The 14,521-nt window shown below is 35.1% G+C and overlaps 1 protein-coding gene across 2 annotated transcripts in view; it reads right to left on the reverse strand.

The window, feature by feature from the left end:
* LOC138332987 (ras-like protein family member 12) overlaps window positions 1–11,566 on the reverse strand; it is a 32,962-nt gene extending 21,396 nt beyond the window's left edge. The window contains exon 1 of one of the 2 annotated variants that reach the window (XM_069281076.1): window positions 11,164–11,566. In XM_069281076.1, coding sequence (XP_069137177.1) covers window positions 11,164–11,254 — 91 coding nt within the window. In that variant the 5' untranslated portion in view covers window positions 11,255–11,566. The remainder of the gene's footprint in view (window positions 1–11,163) is intronic. The other variant, XM_069281075.1, reaches the window with a different exon arrangement.
* Between the last annotated feature and the right edge of the window lie 2,955 nt (window positions 11,567–14,521).

Below are 14,521 nucleotides of genomic sequence, written 5' to 3' on the forward strand. Positions count from 1 at the left end.
CATAAGTCGTCACACCTACGACTCACGATGTGCGGAATACAACTACAGCTAAACTGGCCACCAAGACCCTGAATCATTGATAAATTTTCTCAGAAGAATTCTAATAATATATCTACCCTAGTATGGAAATCTAGAGTCAGACAAGGTGCAGAGACAAATTTATCGAGCCTTTAATGTCTTTAATATTATAGAAATTGTTTAATACTGAATGGCGAAAATGTCAATTTGCTGCCTTGCACTAGGTATTGTCTTCTCGCTCTATATTATCAAGAATCTGAAATTAAAAATAGTTCCTATGGTCTTTATACGACATTGCTGATACGAATTAAAATCTTTAAAATCCACTACGTATATCATTAGCGTTTTGTTGAAACAGAGAAATACATTTACTGCCCTAACTTTCTTACACTAATCAAATGTCTAGCCGTCTGGTTTGATATGAAGCGATAGTGCTGTTTCCATTTTATGATTTACATATATCACCAATTAAAAGGAACCAACTACATAAAGCTTATAACAACACCGATTAACATCCCCGAGATGTCATATATCATATTTAATTAAGTACTGATATATAGCTATTCCGAGAAGAAATGTACCTGTGATATTTTAGTGACATTCTGTTATACTTTCGTGCTGCAGCGTATCTGTCTAAATCTAGATGAAATATAGTGTATTGAAATGTAGGGACACAATGTAAACCAAATTAGTTTTTTCGTCGAATGATAGGAAACCGCAGAAATAAGTCGCCACGAAAATGCTATGAGCCAAGGTACAGTAACACCACAAGTATGAAAATGTGAAATTAATTCACCTCGGAAATGCTATGAGCCAAGGAACAGTATAACCAAAGGTATGAAAATGTGAAAATAATTCGCCATGAAAAACCAAAGGTATTTAAATGTGAAATTAATTCGCCACGAAAAACCAAAGGCATGAAAATTTGAATTAATTCGCCACGAAAATGCTATGAGCCAAGGTACAGTAAAACCAAAGGCATAAAAAATTTGAATTTAATTCGCCACGAATATGCTATGAGCCAAGGTACAGTAAAACCAAAGGCATAAAAATTTGAATTTAATTCGCCACGAAAATGCTATGAGCCAAGGTACAGTAAAACCAAAGGTTTGAAAATGTGAAATTTTATCTCTACGAAAATGCTATGAGCCAAGGTACAGTAAACCTAAAGGTATGAAAACGCGAGATTAATTCGCCGCGACAATACGATGGTTTACGGTAAACAAAAAACAAAAAATGGCGGCCTTTTTGTTTGGTAATCGTAGATCTAGTACAGATATACGACGTAGTGTAGATTTTGTATAACACCACTCCCACTAGAGTGCATTCCTGTAGCTTCCAAAACACAATCAACAGATGCTTAGATATACATAACATTGAGATAATGCTAATTGTTTCTGGACGTAGACAAGGAATAATTCGGTCAGGTATTTCCCCACCTTCGTAGCTGTTCTTCGTCACATATATTTGCTTTATAATGTTAGCTACGACTTTCATGTGTCTGATAACTGAGAATAAGCGTTTTCCTACACGTGAAGTTTATTGGATTGGATGCTATTTTAAGCAGCTATTTCTGAGACTTTTATAAAGCGTTTATCTACAAAATCGGGCACCTGTACCACTTTGTATTGTAAAAAAAATAATGGCCAGTTCTTCAAACTTATTTTAGAGATGGTAATTCTGGCTCCTTTAAATATGTGTATTTAGCATTTAAAGGAAGAATCCAGATTTAAAAAAAAATGTAATCTTCTACCATTTCTACAAAAAAGGTTTCTAAAAAGAAATTATTTTGAACGAAAACTTAATCAGCAAAATGAATTGAGTATAGTAAGTCTGATCTTAGAATGTGTTTACTTTTGAAAGTTTGATACAAATTGCTTTCAATGCAATTTTTAAATAGATATATAGTATATTTATAAGTAATAATTTGAAAATGGAGCAATGCTTCAAGTACGAAATCTTTACAAATCTACTTAAATCGAATATGGGAGGAAAACTGGACTAAAGACACCACTGCCTTTTGTATGTATGTGTCAGTGATATAGACACACTATATAACAGAATAACATTGCAAATAGAGCCCCTTGAATTGTTTACACAGTTTACAGGATATACATCCGCCACGGTGAGTGTTTTACCTCTCGGAGTAACATATGTAGATATAGTCCCCGCCAGGATAAATGCTGCATTGTAATGTTACTTACACACAGGTTACGAGCCAAGCCAAACTATCCTCGCACCTGCAGGGGTAACTGGCATTGCCAATCAGACTATGGCATCAGATGTGTTTGATGTTTAATACACGTGCATGTCATTAACACTTGCGCACGTGGGGGTTAAGTGATATGGATTTGTAAGCGATATTAAATACACATCATGGTTGCTGTGATTTGTTTATATAAGTATATATTTCCTAAGCTAGTCTAATAATTCAAGAAGCTGATATATATGTATCATGTCATCACATTCGAGATACAGGAAGCAATACAATATATAGAAAGGAACTGAATGAATTCGTTACTTATTGCTGAATTCGAGACTTCCCGATGACCAATTCGATGCAATAATATTGGGTAACATTTTATAGCGATTGGACAAATTAAAAACAAACTTCTATATTTCAGAGAAGGATTAACTACAAGAGGATAACCATTCTAAAGTCAGTATCAAAAGTAAATAACAATTAAATGACATAGAAATTCACACTTGTTGATGATTAACACTGTTTTATGGTGGCTGATATGTGCCATTTCGTTATTTCGTTATTTCGCCTTACAAAGGCGGTAATCATCGTCTTTTCGCCCCGCTAATCATCGTCTTTTCGTAGCGCCAGAACGAAATAACGAAATAATTTCAGTCGCTTATTAGCGACGCGAAATATTTCGCCCCGCTGTTTATCATTTTTCAATCCGATAATCTTCGTTTTTTTCGCCCTCGCCCCGCGCGCGTAAAGACGATAATCTACGTTTTTTCGCCTTCGCCCCGCGCGCGAAAAGACGATAATCATCGTTATTTTGCCTTCGGCTCGCCCGCCTGTTTTTGCAGGTACGTTTGTTCATACATAAGAGTATTGTAAATTGTTGTTGATTTCTGAGTAAGTGTTTAGTAAGTAATTATATATATCCACTACTGTCCTGGTTATATGAAGTTGATTACTGGTTCATTAATTCTAATACTTTAGACTAATTAAGATTTTATTGAGTTTTATTGAACCTCTTTTTAAAAAGGCCTCACTATACATATATATTGTGTTGATTTCATCACAAAAATGACCACAATTTACACAGAATAGAAATATATATATTTTGCATCTACATATATATGTGTGTTGCCCAACTCTCCCTAAGTTAAGTTTCTGTGATGTCTTTTCATAACCCCCGTAACGAAAATAGGGTGGTATACTGGAATCAGCTTGTTTGTCTGTCCGTCCGTCCGTCTGTCTGTCAGTATAAAAAATGTTTGGACAACTCCTATTATACTACTAATACGATTTCAACTAAATTTGGCAGTATTGTTTGGGACCATGTGTAGATGTGCATGCAGTTTTTTTGTCAATATTTTGGTTGCTTTTGTAATCGGGTTACTATGCACAGGTTCCAAAATGTGTCCGAACAACTCCTTCTAAACTACTGTATTTATTTCAATGAAACTTGGCTGTAATGTGTGGGACAATGTGTAGACATGAATGCAGTTTCATGCATCTTTTTATATTTTGGTTGCAATGTTAACCAGGTCACTATACACAGGTTTCCCAACAACTCCAACTAAACCACAAGATCAATGAAACTTGACAGATTTGGGATTTTGTCAATATTTTAGTTGTAATCGTAACCAATATACACGGGTTCTTTGTCCGGACAACTTGTAAATTTCCTATGACCATGATATTTTTTTCAAGAACAAGTCAGACACTTCTGCACTTATATCTGTGCATGTCAATGCGGGAGGCGAAATAACGATGATTATCGCTTTTTCGCGCGCGGGGCGAAATAACGATGATTATCGTCTTTTCGCTCGCGGGGCGAAGGCGAAATAACGATGATTATCGTCTTTTCGCGCGCGGGGCGAAGGCGAAAAGACGAAGATTATCGGATTGAAAAACGATAAACATCGGGGCGAAATATTTTGCGTCGCTAATTAGCGACTGAAATAATTTCGTTATTTCGTTCTGGCGCTGCGAAAAGACGATGATTAGCGGGGCGAAAAGACGACGATTATCGCCTTTGTAAGGCGAAATAACGAAATAACGAAATGGCATATATTAGCCACCATACTGTTTGGAATTTTTATTCGGATGCAATGTAAAGAAAAACTGCGAGTTGGTAGTATGGAAGTGTTTTTCTATAAATTCAATTCATAAAGCGAAATTGTGTTAATTTTAAATTCTTTCTGTTCTAACTAGCTAGGTTCTCTGAAATTATCTAAACGTAGATAGGTATACATCTAGTGGCCTGAAGTGTTACTGTTTATGTGAAATACACTTATCATATATACGCTGACTTATCGGTTAGACACCAACTCCTAGGATAAGAGATCAATCCAATGGTACATTTGGTTTATACTTTTCTAGACATTGATTTGGCTATGTGATACCGAACATCATTATTTCAAGTATTCTTTGCTGAAGACAAGGGATGTTTGATTTATTTACATATCGTAACATATTTATATTACATTAATATTGACAACTAAACGATAAGTTCCGACCAAGGAAGGAATACGAATGTTGGACGCTTTAGTAAAGGTAAAATTGTCTTATAAAATAATTATTTTCATGTTTACTATGTTGTTATTGCAGGAAAAAATCCAAACATTAAATCATTGACAAAGTAAAAACTGTACGTTATCATAAATGTAGCCTAAAAATATTTACTCTTAGAAAACATGCAGTCATTAATATGACCTAGTTCGTGTATATTACATAATCCAAAGAATATAAAAACGACATAATTATTATCTAGGTGGATAGATGGAAATATATTTTGACCGTGGGTTATTCAATTCCTTGCTCTTCAGGTCTGTATATCCCCCCCCCTGACCTAAGATGTAGGTCACTCTACCGTTAATGCATGTACACGGTTGTCGGTATTACTGATTCGTTCAGCTAATTAACTAAATGTGCGTTACACGGTTTGTATATATTTCATAATTCATCTTGTGTATACCATGGTACTCTCCGTTCACATTGCACGTGCGACAGTTTAGCTCTGACCCAAACATGACCTTTTGACCTTGTGGTGTCACAATTGTAAGTGCAGAGTATGAAGATGGAGTTACGAATTCTCTATCACTATCTTACCGATGTCTGTCTGTTACGAGAATCACACGTGTGCATGGCGTAACCAAGGTAACCCTGTCACACCCGATACCTTGGAGACCACACCAAGGAATAACATCTGTATTTTAAAACATCGCATTGTTATTCTGTAGACATTTTTCAAAATGGCGAGTAATATTTCGTTTAGAGTAATGTTTTGTTAATATAAAGTATGAATTTTCTTGACATGCCGTATTCTTGACAGTACAATTATGTAGCTCCTTTATTTAAAAACAGTATCCTATGGTTAAATACCACATGTATCTTCTTTAAATGAAAATGCCGATGTGTAATGACACAGTTCTGGGTTCTGTTTTAGACAGCAGAACGTTGTTTCAATAGCATAGTCTTTAAAATATGTAGTTGAATTTTGATGGTTTAATATTCTTTTATGCTAAAATTTAATCACACGAACGATTGGTATTTTCAATAAGGTCAGATTGTTGAAAATATTTTCATCTTATTCATCCATTATATTTTCGTCAAATATCGGAAATATCAATGTGGGTTCTAATTGCTTATTCAACGTCTAACCAACGCCATCACCAGAAGTGTGTGTGTGTGTCCAATCGTTTTGGAGACTGAGGTATATAGAAAGTACATTGGGTGGGTTTTGTTTTGTAGTAAAACACGGACTAGTATTTATTGTCCGTTAATACCTATGTGTGAACTACAAAACAACCCATCACATCCATCAGTGAGTGGCTCTTTGATATAATCTCCCCTAAACATGAAAGGATGAAGCCTTAACCTTCCCTTGTTTATGTCAGGCTTGTGGTTGTAAAACCAGAGCTTGGTCCTCAAAGCAGAATTAACAGCCAGGCCGCCATGTGTGCAACTTTGAGATACACGCGAACAAAAAATATCAGTGCATATCTCTGACCCCGAACTTTAAGTACATCACATAGAATATCTGATGATATCACATAAAAATTGTCTATAGCACCGTCTGTCGGGGTTTAATAAGCATGTTCGTACGTACGCATACATGGTGGGAAATTAAGTATAATTTTTAATTGTTCAAGAACCCCAAGGTGCACGGATATACAAACATTAAAGAAAAAGAATAAGTGTTTGCACGCCAACGTGACTTAGAAGTATCTTAGAAACATGGAACCAGACTGAATATTAAACATGTATTATTTTTCTTTATTTTTTTCTATGAATGTATTTTAAGACACTCGTTCAAGAAACATTTGCAATGACCATCATGCAAGTCCCATTTTTCTTGTCAGCTGACTGTACATGGCCTCTCTTTGCTTTACAAGGAGAGTGACACTGATCTGACTAAAACTTGGTAGAACAATTAGAATGAAATATGGTTTATCTCAGTCGGAAAACGGAACATCATAACAACGCCAATCCATTAAAGTTGAGAATATGTTGCTTATTTCGCACGGCTATTTCACAGTCATGGTAGACGTCCAGTCATTAGCTGTTTGTGATGAATCGCATCTATTCCTAATTACTGCTACCAACTTCGTGAAGGTGCCAGGGGTTTAAAGTGTCCATAAACTATTTTAGCAATTACCACTGACATCTTTTTCCGAGTTCAAAGTAGACCAAAATGATGTATAATTCCCGACCATGTGACACACCCTGTCATAAAGGATATAAAATAACGTTCGTGGCCAAGACATATACACTTGGACAGGTTATTAGAAGTTACAAGAACTCCTCACTGCTTTGTGAACACTGATGACTAAACGTCAGGACTTTTACAAGTCTTTCTTAACGTTAAGTAAATCACTAGATAATATGTAAAAGGCCTACGAAAATAGAGAATATGATGAAGAAAATTGTAAAAACTTACAGAATATCATTTCGTTTAAACAGTTCTTATTTTGATTCCTTAAAAAATATTAAAACAAATTATTGCTAGGTGTCTCAGTTGTTATCGGATTTTCATTTTAGACAAAAAACAAAACGCTTCAGTAGAAAATGTTCAGTCATCCGGAGCACATGTTCTCTGTTCTTATTCCTATTGTACTAGTACCTAATCATCAATCTTTGTATTAATTTTAATCAGTAAGGTTTTATTTATTAGCTATTTATTCTGTTAGTAATATTTGTTGTGTTTAAGTTGTGTTTGTAAACACGAAAAATGCTTTCTTTACAAAGCCAGGGCAAACGCGATATTTTGTAATTAGACTTTACAACGTTTTAATGAAAGTCGGGAAAATGATTGCGGCCAAATATAAACCTTTTCATTTTATTATTTTACGAGAACTGAAGTCCATGATATTGTAACACGCCCCTGGTATGTAAGCCACAGGCTGTTATATGTAACCGATATTTCTGGTGGAAGATTTCCCTTTGATACTAAAGCATGAGTTGTGTTACGGGTCTCAATTAGTTACATTTACTATAACGAACTGGTAGGAAGTAGAATAAGAGACACGTTTTGTCTTCGTTATTTCTTACCGTTAATACGTGTCTGGCATTAAATATCATAAGGCAATGATTAATCAAATATGAAGATAAGAAAGTAATACAATAATTGGATTAAGAATATAAACCAAAGAGCAGCAGCGAAAACAAGCTACCAAACAAAATAGAAACTAGGAAATTATTTGTTAATTACGCCATATGAGGAAGACATTTCAAAGAAGATTGTGTGTTTCCCGTGAATGGAATAGTACATAGTAGCACAGATAGATCCTTCCTTGTTTACATACTGCTTTCTGAACCCTACAAACAAAACGTGGCTTTAATTACGGAAAGTAAACTGTTCACTGGAAGAGCAAAAGCAACAGTAGAATCGGGATGCATGTCTGCAATTTATCACAATTAAATCGAACCAAATGCATTTATTTCCTGCTGTGCGTAATTCAAACCAAACTCTTCACCTATGATCTCCAATCAAAAACAACATTTTCAGAATGGACGTCATGCCAGACATTTCTATGCGTGTTCTGTGCATAACAATAAAAGTGTTTACATATGTACCTTAGCAGAAGTAAAATACAAAGGAGATGTTCCCTGTGGTAATATCAATTACAGATACGAGTCTTCTATTTATCATTTGCAGTTGTAAACTACCAAATGTTTTCTCTCTTACATTTGATGTTATAATTAACAAATAGATTAAAAAATGCAAATTATCAATAAGTAGATCTTCTGTAAGAAGTAAGTGCTCAAAATTAAAGGTATGTATCAAAATATAGGTATAAGATATCTTTCAGGCGTTCAACATATTTTCTGCTCTGAAAACTTCGATTACATGGACATCATTATCGCCCTTGGAAAAACAAGGGGGTTCAATGGAAAGGTAATAAAAATTAAAAAAAAATGTAGTAAAACATTCAAACATATACTACATGTTGTCATAAACATAATAGCAGACATCTGATATAATCGAACATGACTAATTTATCATACGATAGAGGAAAGCAACAGAGACATTTGTGGATTATAAATTCAAAAGAGATTGGAATACAAAGAATATAACAAAATTACAATTTTAAAACCCCAAATAGACAAATTACATAACCTTAGAAACAACTTTCTCGTCTTGTAGATAACTAAAAAACGCTGGCTCGTGTTACCATACGGACGTGAGCGATATCTATCTTAATCTAACAGTAACAATAGTACTACAGTACTGTTAATATACAGAAATAGCCCGGCTCCAGAGGAAGTAGGTCAAATCGTCCTCTGTCTGACCTTGACATAGTTTACACGTCCTGATCATTTTACTGTGAGTGTAAAACAGGAAATAAATTGAAATATTCCTAATGAAATAAATTTCAAGATGAACACAAACATGTTGATATTAAAGATTCCGGGCAAATATCGAACATTGGATTCTTTATGCTGTTTAATTCGGCGGTTTCAAGGAACATGCCGCTCTGTGATAAGTATGCAACCTTTTTAATGAAGTTCCATTACTGTGATGCTGAAATCTCTATGAAGATGTTTTTTTTGTGTGGTTCTTCTGCACACATGAAGAGTGGGGAGTCTGCGATCCTTGTCGAGTCCCGTTAAAAGTTTGGCAGGTTCGCGATCGTCCACAGCGGGACAGCAATTTCAACACAGGCTTGAAGGAGATGCCAGGCTAAACAACTATCTTCAAAAAATCTAGCGCTGCTCTTGAGCAGGTGCTTCAAGGGTTTGTGTTCATCAGTCCCTGCCAGGTGAAGTAACGAGAAATGCAACCATTTAAGCACTTTGCGTGGTATTTGTGATTAGTAGTAAACAAATGTCTAAAATGTCGGAATAGACCAGGTGTTTACAACATCTTCACAATGTAAAACAAACGCGCGTTTGGTATTGGGTTTTGGCATAGAAACAGTTCCTTGTCTCCGTATTGACAATTGAGCTTGTATTTTGTTAATGTTCGGTTTAGGATATCGATAATTATTGTGATAAACGAGATCCTCGCCCCTTCGTTCTATTGATTATTATTTATTAATTTATATGCATTTATTTGTATGCTTAAAGCAATCCTTTCCAAGACATACGTAACACATTCCCAAAGTTATATCCATGAGAGGACCACTGCTCGGGTTCTAATTGCACTTGTGAATAAGTATATGAACGTTATATGTGAACATGTGGAAAATCTCTTTCTATTTATCACAGGCACAGTGTCGAAAATAACAAAATTATAATGCTGCTTTCACTTCAAATATCTGAGCAACAAAAACCTGGAGCCCCATGATAGTCAACCAATATTTCCAAGCGTACAACGTTAACGTAACCTCACAGAGAGAAGTGATTATATTTCAAAAATGAGGATGGTAATACAGGTTATTTATATGGCATTATTCTGTAATGCTTCTGATAGCTTACAAATCTTAAATTATAATATCATAGAAAAGCATTTATTTACTACAAACAGAAGTGAACATCTGTACGGTATCTACTGTTGGTAAAAAACACACATAAAACCATAGCTAAAATGCCTTGATGTATCAAACAATTACCGACCGTGTTTTGTCTGCCAGTACGTGAAATGCGGCTGCCATAAATTGTACACAAACATTTTCATAAAGCCAATGGTTAAGTATTTACAATTTTGGACAACCAATTTAAATATTTTCATGGAATCTTATTGTGTTTATATGACGGGGAGACTTTTATTTGAAAACATTTCAAAGAGAAATAGCAAACATCTTTCGATAGAGATCTCTATGGTGAGACTATTAAATTTTAAACCTTTCTTTGGGTAAAACATTCATAGAAATGTACACTACAGTTGGTACGAAAATCACGAAAATCTTTTACATGATACGACATGTAAACCGGTTTTAACGCGCACGTGAGATTGACAAGACAAGTGATAAGTAAGACATCGTTAAGGCACACACGTGTCTCTGTAATTGCGATTACATGTGTGGAACAGCTTCAACACTATGTTTCCGTCTGCCATGGAGCCTGGAAGCGATACACTGCAGATCACTATCAGTATATATATAAACGACCTACATACGGATATACCCTTCATGACGAATGATATACACAAATGTTAATTATGTAAAATGCCGTCTTGAAATGAATCAGAGCATTGGTAAGGTAATGGCGTCGAGGCAATATATTAATATCAAATTAAATGTATAAGATATCTGATTTATGTTTTGAAAATACTAATGCAAACCCTCCTATAATACTTGTAAGGTGTTTTGTGTATTGTGAAAACTACAAGGTATTGTGAAACTATTTAATAGTATGAGAATTAACTCTTAAACAAGAGTATAAACACTATTCTTAACGTCTAACCTATAGCATTTAAGCATCTGTTTGAGAGATGCTTCATTTAAACAGGCATTTGTCAAGAAAAGAAATGCAACATCCGGAACCCACATTCACTTTGACAAGTAGATTACCTGACTTTCCAACTCCTAGTTCTCCCAACAGTACGATGTTGTAGTCCGGGTTACTCCCACCATTCCGATGGGATACACGCTTTCCACTCATAATGATTAGTCGTATCCTGTCTCTTTAGTTCAACATTGGTCACACATCAACTGTTTAGATCCATTGTGAACAAGCCGATACATTGTTATCACTTTTACGTTGTCCCGAATGTCTTACGAGTGTTACCAATCAAGTGCATGAATGAGAGGTACTGGCGGTGCCTACCTAGGCCTAGGCTATACTGTACTGAAGCATTTTCCGGTCCAGGCCGCTTTACAGGGATAGTACTGCGCTCATGCCTTGTGCATTCATGTGGAATTCAGCACAACAGAACTTTACATATGAAGTTTCCATCTGCACGTGAGCGTTTGGGGGTTGTGAGGCCAGACATATGGTTATATGGTACATCCACTTTGCCTAGCCTGAAAGTGTGGTTATTATGTGGGCTACGCTTCACCGCCTCTCACAGCCAACACAAACCCGTGAACTTTTATAACATACGTTGGGTTTGAAGATCTACATTTCGTAAAATCCGTGTATTAGTCTAAAAACTTGACAGCTAGAGTTTAGTTTAGGTGTAAAAAAGTAATAATTCACTCTGATCTGACGAATGACAGGGGCAATAATTGATGTGCTAAGGTTTTTTTTGTGTTTTTTTTTATATTATAAATTTGTTATTGTATTATTCCCATTTAAATGAATATCTATATAAAATGCACCAATAATTCTTCACACCTGAGTCGGTTGGTTGGATTAACGTTCTATTAACAACTAGGGTCACAAAGAAGGACTACCTCCCATGTGCAATTAAACACGGTTATAACGAACCTCTCAAATTCGTAATATGCACGAAAATTGTTGTTATAATTATGATTTCCTTGTAAATGTGTTGTTATAAATGTGTTTTACTGTATATGCAGTATGGCTTTATTTCTCGATAGATTACGTGTTTTTATTGTATTGTAATGTTGAAAGATTAACCAATGTCAACTTAACGGTACTTAAATGTAAGTTAAATATCACCAGAATATTGCATTTAGACTGGATTGCAACGACACTCACTCACACTATATGTGTACAACGATTGTCTGGTTGGAATGATCTCTATTATGATATTAATGTACGATTCATTATTATTGAATTGTCAATGTGTCTTTGTCTTTTATACAATTATTTGAATTTCTTGTATAATGATTTATTTGTAGTCTAGTGTGTGAAGTATGTATACAAAACAAACTCCATTTATCATAAATACCTATTGAATGTATGTCATGCAGCTGCAACATTTGTATATAGTTCCGAACGTGAAACAGTGCAGTCGTTGCACCATTAGAGCATTATACACAGAATGATGCATTTCAACCCGAAACTGACTATTCTTCTCTTTTCAAGTCATTTTCAGGTCTTTTTTGACATTTTTCACTTAAAGGTTGTCAGAAATTGTGTTCGACCTGACTTATGGAAAATGTGTTCGTTTAAAAATTAAACTGTTCTTGAAATGGTTAGATGGTTGGTTCAATTTGCTTTACATATTACTTCAATACCAATCTGATTAAAATAAGGATCCTTATAACCAATCCATTCAATAGAGGATCTGGCAACATTCCATATGGGGTCATGTTCTGGTGACCTTTGGATATGTCGTGTTAATTCCTTGTAATCGTAGAAACCCATTTCCATTTCACAGTGCTCTTTCACTGAAGTATTCAGCCCAACACACCGAACAGTGCACCTCACCTACTGCCTCTTTAAAGATGCTCCACCGCTGACAAATGGTATTTTTTCACTATCAAAAACAGCAGCAGACGATTTAATATTTTCTTCACTTACAAAATTACTTACTTTACACCATTACCGCCGTTGAAAAGTTTGAGCTTCTAATTTTACTTTAAGTTAAAAATATAAAAAAAAAAATTAATTGCATCCCGAAAAAAATCCGTGGCACTATATCCTATATGGAATGAAGTACTGATTACGCATGACCCAAAATCAAAATAAATTATTTTATATTATTTTTTATGTTAATTAGACTTATGTATACACGATTAAACACCAATCATTGTGCAAATAATGAATATTATTTATGCTCTGTCGGCGATGGAGCATCTTTAACTATTGTTTCTTTATTGACAGTTCCCCACGTCTATCATTTATCTGCGTGATCTCCTATTGGAACCAAGACGGTTTGCTTGCCTATGACTACTAACATTCCAACTCTGGTCACGATTGAAAGACAATTGTGAACATCTGTTTAGATAAAATTAAAGATAATAAGTTATACATGTAGATTAAAATGTTCTCTTACAATCTTATTAGGGATTTAATTTCCTTAACATTTAGTTTTTCTGTTTTACGTTTAAATCGTGTTTAAACATAACCGGATATTCGGTAAATTGAACCAATCCGAACGTCACTCATTTTGTAACCACGATCCAGTGCAACAGTCGACAAAATTATTATTTCATTTATAAATAGAAATGTGTATATCCAACAGTGTTAGCGCGTGTTGTACCGACTGACATGTGATAGCATGACTGATTGGGGTTGTTAGTTAAAACACTTCACGTGGGATAACTTTCTCAGATTCTAAATTAAGCTTAGAGCTGTCAAAGTGAACTGACGATTTACCCCATTCTACCTCAATCTGCGATTCTGACCGTTAAAGAACGCCACACACTCGTAAAGCTGTCTGTATCCCGACCGACTCACATTAATTGGTCAGACAAGGCACCCGTTGGGATTACCAGATAACATGTAAATAGTTGGAAATAAATGTGTTAATTCAAACATCTTCGCATAACTAAAATAAGCCTAGTTTTTACCTAGATTATAGACAAGAATGGTGAAGAAGGACAGGGAACTCGCATTGGTAATATGTTGCTTACCCAATATAAATGCAAGTACAGTCCTGCTAATCGCTAAATATCTTAACATAAACCTCTTCTGAAAATGTTTAGACTATAATAATTTAATATGCCAGCAGTAGTTGGAAGAACTAATTAAAAGGCCGTTCTCGGTATACCACTACTTTGGAATCCCATAATCTAAATAAACCATTAAAATGCTAATAATCGGTACTCACTAGAACCGCAATTAACCATTTCCACATGTGTTTCCTTCATGAACTATTTATAGTGAATTCTTATAAATGCATCACGCGTCCACTGGGGTCAAAGGTTACAATATTGTATGCGTTTAAAAGCTATATACAAACGGCAGGCGACGTGAGATTCTGGGAGATGACGTTAGATGTGCAACATTGTGGACATGCTTCATTGATTTGAAACATTCCATGTCATGACATGATATAAAGTTGGGTGTGTTTGA

The sequence above is a fragment of the Argopecten irradians genome, chromosome 10 (genome assembly GCF_041381155.1).
Source record: "Argopecten irradians isolate NY chromosome 10, Ai_NY, whole genome shotgun sequence".
Taxonomy (NCBI): domain Eukaryota; kingdom Metazoa; phylum Mollusca; class Bivalvia; order Pectinida; family Pectinidae; genus Argopecten; species Argopecten irradians.